Source organism: Neltuma alba, unplaced genomic scaffold (assembly GCF_004799145.2).
Source record: "Neltuma alba isolate B1F8T4 unplaced genomic scaffold, ASM479914v2 tig00005687_pilon, whole genome shotgun sequence".
NCBI classification, from domain to species: domain Eukaryota; kingdom Viridiplantae; phylum Streptophyta; class Magnoliopsida; order Fabales; family Fabaceae; genus Neltuma; species Neltuma alba.
The window spans coordinates 184-8,985 of record NW_021634199.1 but is presented as its reverse complement, the minus strand read 5'-3'; the positions used below and the strand labels follow the sequence as shown (position 1 = coordinate 8,985).

At 37.6% G+C, this 8,802-nt stretch overlaps 2 protein-coding genes across 2 annotated transcripts; both read left to right on the top strand.

Moving 5' to 3' along the window:
• Window positions 1–293: 293 nt before the first annotated feature.
• On the top strand, window positions 294–4,907 carry LOC114748370 (leucine-rich repeat receptor-like serine/threonine-protein kinase BAM3). Its single transcript, XM_028936745.1, has 2 exons — window positions 294–3,211; window positions 4,400–4,907. The coding sequence occupies exons 1-2, from the start codon at window positions 547–549 to the stop codon at window positions 4,729–4,731; spliced, it is 2,997 nt and encodes a 998-aa protein (XP_028792578.1). The 5' UTR covers window positions 294–546; the 3' UTR covers window positions 4,732–4,907.
• Window positions 4,908–6,251: 1,344 nt separating this feature from the next.
• LOC114748373 (pentatricopeptide repeat-containing protein At2g13600-like) lies at window positions 6,252–8,060 on the top strand. Its single transcript, XM_028936747.1, has one exon. It carries the CDS (start codon window positions 6,252–6,254, stop codon window positions 8,058–8,060), a length of 1,809 nt encoding a protein of 602 aa, XP_028792580.1.
• The last annotated feature ends 742 nt before the right edge of the window (window positions 8,061–8,802 follow it).

Here is an 8,802-nt window from a genome sequence, read left to right as displayed (position 1 = left end):
CAAGGTTCCTGTCATGTGAACTAGAGATCAGATGTCGAAATCCTAAAAATATTGTGTACATCTACTTTGTCAACACATATATCAAAATGAGTAGTGCGTTGTCCAATCTATCATGGAAGGTTTAAATCATCTTGTTTCTCAAGGGGCACTTTAAAAATGGTTATAAGATGGATAACAAAATCTGATTAGTCCAAATTTAATAAGAGCCATATAAGAGGACACATTCCTCGCTCTTCCCACCTTCTATATTATATGCTACTATGATGTTTGAAGTTACTTTGAAAGATTGCAGTGTAACAAAAGGTTTAGGGATTGATGAAATAAATGAAGAGGGAGGAGCCAGGAAGACAGAGGAGTGTCTGAAAAAAGAAAAAAGCAAAAGGTCATTGGATGCTATACTGCCTGCTGCTCCTACCTTTGATCTCTTCACTTCTTTACAAGAACAAGTTCCTTCCTTCCTTCCTCACTCACTCTCTCTGTATATTCACTGCATCTCAATATAGTATATCTGTTAGCTTCCTCTCCTAGAACTAGAATATCCCAACAATGGCTTCTTCTTCTTCTTCTTTGGCTTCTCTGTTCTTTCACTCCCTTCTTCTCCTCCTCTGCCTCACTGCCTCTTCTTCTTCTTCTCCTCCTTCTGTTTCATCATCACTTCCTGCCTTGTCTCTCAAAAGGCAAGCTTCAATCTTGGTCTCTCTCAGACAAGGTTTTCAACCTCAAAATTCTACTCTTGAATCCTGGGATGTATCCAACTACGTGTCCCTTTGTTCTTGGGATGGCATCAAATGTGACCGTAGCAACAGGTCTGTGGTGTCCTTGGAGATATCCAATTACAACTTTTCTGGGTTTCTTTCCCCTGTCATCGCGAAGCTCCAGGGACTTGTGTCTATCTCGGTTGCAGATAATAGCTTTTCCGGCGAGCTTCCTTCGGAGATTCTCCGGCTGCCTTGGCTGCGGTTCCTCAACATATCCAACAACATGTTCACTGGAAATCTGACTTGGGAGTTCTCCGACATGAGTGGGCTTGAGGTCCTTGATGCCTATGACAACGACTTTAACGGCGAACTACCTCTTGGTGTCACCAATCTTCCCAAGCTCAGGCACTTAAATTTTGGCGGGAATTACTTTTCCGGGAGAATCCCAGAAGAGTATGGGAAAATGGTGGGCTTGAATTTTCTTTCTCTTGCTGGGAATGATCTAAGTGGGTCTATACCCCGTGAGCTTGGGAATCTCACTAATTTGACTCATTTGTACTTGGGATATTTCAACAAGTTTGACGGTGGAATCCCAAGTGAGTTTGGGAATCTAATCAATTTGGTTCATCTTGACCTTGCAAATTGTAGCTTGAATGCTACAATTCCTTCAGAATTAGGCAAGCTTTCAAAATTAGACACGCTTTTCTTGCAAACCAATCAGCTTACTGGTTCAATCCCACCTCAGATAGGCAATTTGAGCAATCTGAGATCTCTTGATCTTTCCAACAATGAGCTAATAGGAGAAATCCCATTTGAACTCTCAAACCTCCGTGAGCTCACACTTATCAACTTGTTCATCAACAAATTGCATGGTGAGATTCCTAAGTTCATCTCTGACCTCCCAAAGCTTGAAACTTTGCATCTGTGGAAAAACAACTTCACAGGTTCAATCCCTCCTGGGCTTGGCCAGAATGGGAAATTAATTGAGCTTGATCTTTCATCAAATAAGCTTACTGGGTTAGTCCCAAAATCTCTCTGCCTTGGGAAGAAGCTCAAGATCTTAATCTTGCTCAATAATTTTCTCTTTGGATCTTTGCCTGATGACCTTGGAGAATGCTATACACTCCAAAGAGTTCGCTTGGGTCAGAACTATTTAACAGGGAAAATACCAAACGGGTTTCTTTATCTGCCTGGACTTTTACTTCTTGAGCTGCAAAACAACTACCTCACTGGTGTTCTTCCCAAAGATTCAGCAAATTCAACATCAAAACTAGAGCAGTTGAATCTATCAAACAATCGTCTGTCCGGGTCTCTCCCAGAATCAATTGGGAATTTCCCAAATTTGCAGAATCTTCTCCTCAGTGAAAACAGATTCTCTGCGGAAATCCCACCAGATATGGGGAGGTTGAAGAGTCTGTTAAAGTTGGATATGAGCAGAAACAACATATCAGGCAGTATTCCTTCAGAGATAGGGAACTGTGCCTCGCTCACATACTTGGACTTGAGCCAGAACCAACTTTCAGGTCCTATCCCTGTTCAAATTTCCCAAATTCGCATCTTAAACTATCTTAATGTCTCAAGGAACAACCTTAACCAGAGCCTCCCAAAAGAACTAGGGACCATGAAAGGGCTAACTTCAGCAGATTTCTCTCACAACAACTTCTCCGGTTCAATTCCTGACGTTGGTCTGTTCACAGTCTTGAATTCATCCTTCTTTCAGGGAAACCCAAATCTATGTGGATATGATCTAAACCCATGTGGCACTCATTCATCAAACCCATTTTCAGACTCCCGTGAGACTAACAATACAAAATCTGGAGTTCCTGGGAAGTACAAGCTTCTTTTTGCACTTGCACTGCTGGGATGTTCTTTGATTTTTGCGACCTTAGCTATCATTAAAAGCAGAAAGAAGGCAAGGAGGAATTCAAATTCATGGAAGCTCACAGCATTTCAGAAGCTAGAGTATGGCAGTCAAGATATATTGGGATGCATAAAGGAGAGCAATGTGATAGGACAAGGAGGAGCTGGAATTGTGTACAGAGGCACCATGCCAAATGGAGAGGAGCTAGCAGTGAAAAAACTCTTAGGATTCAGCAAAGGCTCTTCTCATCATGACAATGGCTTATCTGCAGAAATAAGAACATTGGGCAGGATAAGGCACAGGTACATAGTGAGATTACTAGCTTTTGTCTCAAACAGAGAGACAAATTTGCTTGTGTATGAGTACATGCCAAATGGGAGTTTGGGTGAAGTGCTTCATGGGAAGAGAGGCGAGTTTTTGAAATGGGAAACGAGGCTTAAGATAGCCATTGAAGCAGCAAAAGGGCTTTGTTACCTGCACCATGATTGTTCACCATTGATAATACATAGAGATGTGAAGTCCAATAACATATTATTAAATTCTGAGTTCGAGGCTCATGTAGCTGACTTTGGACTTGCCAAGTTCTTACAAGACACTGGGGCTTCAGAATGCATGTCTTCCATTGCTGGCTCTTATGGCTATATTGCTCCAGGTATGCACTTCTTTCAATAATCCAAATCAATTTCAAGTAAGTTCTGTTCTAGCTTCTGTTTCTTACAATCTAATTGGTCGTTTCCTCCAAGTTCAGAGGACATAGTTATTTTAAACAATGATTAGATCACTAAGTGGAATGAGGGGAGAAAGAGAAGCCTAACACGCATCAAGTAGGATGATTGACTCATCTCCAAATTTACTTCAGTAATCTAAATAACTTGAAAAGCAATGCGCTCTCAAGTAGGTCTCTAGCTTCTGTTCTTTCAATCTAACTTGCCATCCACTGAGTTCTGAAGCATTATTGTGCCAGAAAGAAAAGTTGAGAAAATATTATTTTCTATCACTGATTGATCCCTATATTTAACATTCATATACTCGTTGCATCTTAAACCGAGTGAGACGCGAGTCTTTGAATTGAAATATATATATATATATATATATATATATATTGATCTCAATGGCATATACTCTGTCTTTTCATTATGGGACCACAGAATGTGGCATGTACGTAGATTCCTAGAATGGGGGTAAAGGCTCCACTAACACAAAGGAAAATTCTTCTTTTGCTTTTTTTTTTCCTTTCATGTTAAGTGGTTGTATGAGCTTTTTGCTTGCATGCCTTGAAACCATAAACCCAGATTTTATTTTATATTCCATAAGTTCAGAAACCAAATCACAGCACAGTCATCTTCTTTTGACCAACTTGGCAGTCACCAAAGCGCACGTTAACCCAAAAGCATATATTTCCTCACCCTTAGTGTCAATGGCTTGGCTTCATATTTCCCCCTAAGATTCACTTTCTCAAACCCCTAGAAAAAGAAACACGAATATGTTAGTGGAGTAAGTTTGATTTGTTACCTTGGAAACATGGAACTGAATCTTTGTCCCCTTTTCTACCATGCAGAAGTTTTACTGTGTCAATCTTTCTCAATCAGACAAAGCATACCAAGACTTGATCTATTTATCTTTTTATATAAAATGAACTATCCCTCTTTTATTCTCCTTATAACGTGTTTTTCCAATAACCCCATTTGTATCAAGTGAGGAAAGGAGCCTTCTTTGATTTGTAATGTTCATTATGTTTTTGTGATTACTTTTATAAAGTAGGGCCAAGTTAGTTATTTGCTATCATGATCAAATTACTTTTTCACTGTGCTGATTTCAATTATGTTATGTTCGGGAACAGAGTATGCATACACATTAAAAATTGACGAGAAGAGTGATGTTTATAGCTTCGGGGTGGTACTGCTAGAACTCTTGACTGGTAGACGGCCGGTGGGCGACTTCGGAGAAGAAGGAATAGATATTGTGCAGTGGACAAAGATGCAAACAAACTGGAACAAAGACAAGGTGGTGAGGATCCTTGATGAGAGGCTGCACAATAGTATCCCCATAGATGAAGCAAAACAAGTGTTCTTTGTGGCGATGCTTTGTGTTCAAGAACACAGTGTGGAGAGACCCACCATGAGAGAAGTGGTTGAAATGCTTGTACAAGCAAAGCAGCCCAATACGTTTTAAATGCAACAGAAGGAGGAGGAAGAGGAGGAAGAAGAAGAAGAGAGAAGATAGAAGAAAGTTGAAAGTATACTGGTGCTTGGTGTTCATTTTTCCTAACTGGTTTTTGGTTTTGGTATACTAAAGGAGTTTGTACAATACATTTGTTGGGATTAATGGAACTATTTCTTTGCCTCTTAGATCTACTAGCTCTGTTGTTTGGCCAAAAAAAAAAAAGATCTACTAGCTCTGTTCATTTCTTAAACTGTGATTTGTATTTATCTAGTTTGATGATATGTTGATATCAGAATTGATTTTCCCCCTCTCAGTCGAAAGCTCATTAGCTCTCTTATAATTAAAAAAGGGAAAAAGTCATCCATGACTCCAAGTAAAAAATAAATAAATAAATATAGAGAGATTCCAAAAATTTTATATTTATAAGTCAAAAACCTATATATTTACATATAAAAATTGCATATTTAAATATCAAATTTGATAATTTATGAGTACAATTCGGACTTTTATATTTATAAGTTGAATTTGCATATTTACAAATCAAATTGGTAAGAACACTGAAAAATATTTACTATACTGAATTCTAATTACACTTTTAATTTTAAAGTAGATTATTTTTTTGGTGAAAATTTTTAAAGTAGATTATGTTCTTAATTCTTATAATATGTATAAAAAATTAAAATTTTATTGATACAAAAATTTCAACGAGAATTATGTCATGCCTATCAGGCATCTATATCCATATGTAATATTATTCAGCGTCAAGGTACATTCAGTTTGAAGTATTTTTCAGATGCATCCAATATTTTAAAGTATTCCTTTTTTTATTTAAAAGGCAAAAAGAGAAGATATTTTTTGTTCCTATTTATAGGGACCGAGAAATTTTTTTTTATATGGATATACAATTTTACATTCTAATATTCTATTTATTATTGTATTGACTTTGTCGACATAAGGTATAATGTACATTAAATAAGGTTAAAATTAAAAAGTTGTTGAATTTTAAATGACAGTTAATGAAGCTTAAGATTTCCTTAGTCTGTGTGAAACATATTGGAAGTGACTTATAAATAGGACCAAATGAGTATTTTATGATACATCCAGCACTCTGAAGTATTTTTTAAGTGCCTTCAACATCCTGAAAATTTTTTATGCTTGAGTGTTGGATACACCAAAAAATATTTTAAAATACTGAACAAACCTGAAAATAATACTTAACTTAATATGCTAGATGCATCTGAAAAAATATTTATGAGTACTTTAGGGCGTTGAGTGCACTCAAAAAAAAATACTTTAGGATGATAAATGCACCTTAATCCTATTATTTATTTTTATATTTATATTTTGTGTAAATCTCTCTTCTTTTTTTGGTGAGTAAAATCTCCATATTTATTACTCTAAGAATTAGTGCAGTTCTGGTTTTTTTTTGGGAAGGAAACAGCTCAGTTCTGCGAGTTAGTACACGGTACGTAAATACTAGACAGCCCCCGCGATCTTCCCTCGGCCCTCACCTGGTCGTAACCTCTCACATGTACAAAGCTCAAACGCTTCATGCATCCATCGTCAAGAAGGGTCTCGAGGACAATGTTTATCAGTGCAATCTCCTCCTTCAAGCTTACATCAAATCCCACGCCTTATGTAGTGCCCAGAAACTTCTGCGTTTCATGCCCAACCCCAATGTCGTTTCACACAACACTCTTCTCTCAGGCTACTTCAGCTCTGGTTTGGTTCCGGAAGCCTTGGAAGCTTTCACTGCCACACCCACGAAGGATTCTCATTCATGGAACATACTCATTTCTGGGTACGTGAAAAACCAGAGAATTGAAGATGCCATGGAGCATTTCGTGAAGATGAGACAAAGTCCTGTTAAGCCCGATGGGTACACGTATTCTATAGTACTACCCTTTTGCGATTTGAGTTCTGGGCATCAAGTGCATGCTGAGATTGTTAAGGTTTGCTCAATTTCCGATTCTTATTTGGGGACTAATCTCTTGCAGATGTATGCAAACTGTGGGGCTATCGAGGATGCAAGGAAGGTGTTCGGTGAAATGCCCATGAGAGACTTGGTTACTTGGAATGCCTTGATGTCTTGCTACTCTAGATGTGGGTTGGGTGATTTCTGCTTAAGTTTATATAAGCAAATGTATAGAGAAGGAATTTTGGCCGATGAGCATACTCATGCAATAATTTTAAATGACATGGCGTCTCACTTGCGACTGATGGAAGCAATGCAGGTCCACTCATGTGCAATTAAACTCAGCTTTTGCTCTGATCCATTCATCACTAATTCCTTGTTAGAGTTGTATGCAAAGTGTGGCTTAATTGACAATGCATTGGTATTGTTTGAGGAGATTCAAGATAAGGATGTTTTTGCATGGACAACAATTGTTACTGGTCTGTCACAGAGTGGACATGTGGATGAAGCCATGTGGCTCCTTTATGAAATGCAGTTGGCTGACGTGGAACCGAATTCCTTCACCTTTGGCGGCATGCTTGGTGCCTGCGCTGCAAGAAACACCTTGCAAAGAGGACGACAACTCCATGGTGTTGCTATAAAGTATGGATTTGAAAACAATTTGGTGGTGGGGAGTGCAATTTCAGATATGTATTCTAAATGCGGTGAAATGCAACACGCATTCATGATGTTTCAAAGCATGCCTCAGAGAGATATAATTGTATGGAATGGAATTATAGGCGGGTTTGCTCAAAATGGAGAAGCAATGAAAGCCTTGAAACTTTATAACATGATGGTGCAATTAGGACCTTCTGTTATTTCTCCAAACGATGTGACTTTTGTGGGTGTGCTTAGTGCATGTAGTCACAGGGGTCTGGTACAAGAGGGCTGTCGCTACTTCAATGACATGATTCATAAGTATATGATCAAACCCAAAATCGAGCATTATACATGTATGGTTGACTTGCTTGGAAGATCAGGGCTGCTTGAGGAAGCCGAGGCTCTTCTTCTGCAAATGCCTTTGAAAGCTGATGCGGTAATGTGGAGCACGCTACTGGGAGCCTGCAAGCTGCATCGGAATTTAACAATGGCGAAGCGCATTTCTGGAGATCTTCACACAGCAGGACCTTGGAATTCCTCAAATTATGTGCTTCTTGCCAATTCATACGCTTTTATGGGTGAATGGAGCGAAACATTAGAGATTAGGGAAAGGGGGAATTCAAAGGGATTGAAGAAGAGTTTGGGATGCAGCTGGATTGAAGCTGGAGGTCATATGCACTCATTTATTTCTGGGGATAAATCTTATCCCCTGATTGAAAGAGTTTATTCAGTTTTGAAGTCCATATACATTCAAATGTCTGATAAGGCACGAAAGAATGTTTAATTTTTAATTTGATTGGTGGAAGAAGATTAAGGGGTTGTTTAGATGGAAACAAACCGTAGTTTTAAAAGTGATTTTAGCATGTAAAGGAATTTATCTCGATTTGTTAAAAAAAAAAACACTTCAGCAGATATCCAAATGCCTTCTAAATCTTCTGCTAATAAGAGTCATGCTTTCTTGCAGTTTTCTTCTATCCTTCATCCACGTCTATGTGCACTTTTCAATTTTCTGTTAAGAAAAGTGTTCACGTTTTGTGCCTAATAGTGACTTATTCTCTAGGTTATATATATATATATATATATATATATATATATCAGGATGTCTTGAAAATAACCGATTCTTAATTTTTAAGAACTGTCTAATTATTATTATTTTTTTGGCCAACAAAAACTATCCAATTACTATCTCAAGATATCTTTTATAAATTAAATAAAAAGTTCTATGTGATTTGGCACCTGGACTGTGGTTCGGAGAATGAAAATCTAAACTAACTTTTTGGATATTTGTTACAATATATTAAATATTAAATTATCAATATCAAATATATGTTTTTTTCCTGCCTGCATCAACAATATATGTTTTTATAATTTATGGAATGCTTTTGGTTTCCATCAAGTGTTGGACCCACCTGCAAAAATACCTCCCAGTTTTTCAAAATTTTTTGTTTATGTGAATTTGATGCATACAATATTATCAGTATAAAATTCATTTATGAATAGAAACCTTAATCCGTAATATTGGATTG

What these genes read in the sequence shown, in the direction of transcription:
- LOC114748370 (XM_028936745.1), top strand. Translation starts at nt 547, where the DNA reads ATGGCTTCTTCTTCTTCTTCTTTGGCTTCTCTGTTCTTTCACTCCCTT. An exon ending in TTATGGCTATATTGCTCCAG is followed by an intron (nt 3,212 to 4,399) that starts GTATGCACTTCT and finishes GTTCGGGAACAG; the next exon opens with AGTATGCATACACATTAAAA.
- LOC114748373 (XM_028936747.1), top strand. Translation starts at nt 6,252, where the DNA reads ATGTACAAAGCTCAAACGCTTCATGCATCCATCGTCAAGAAGGGTCTC.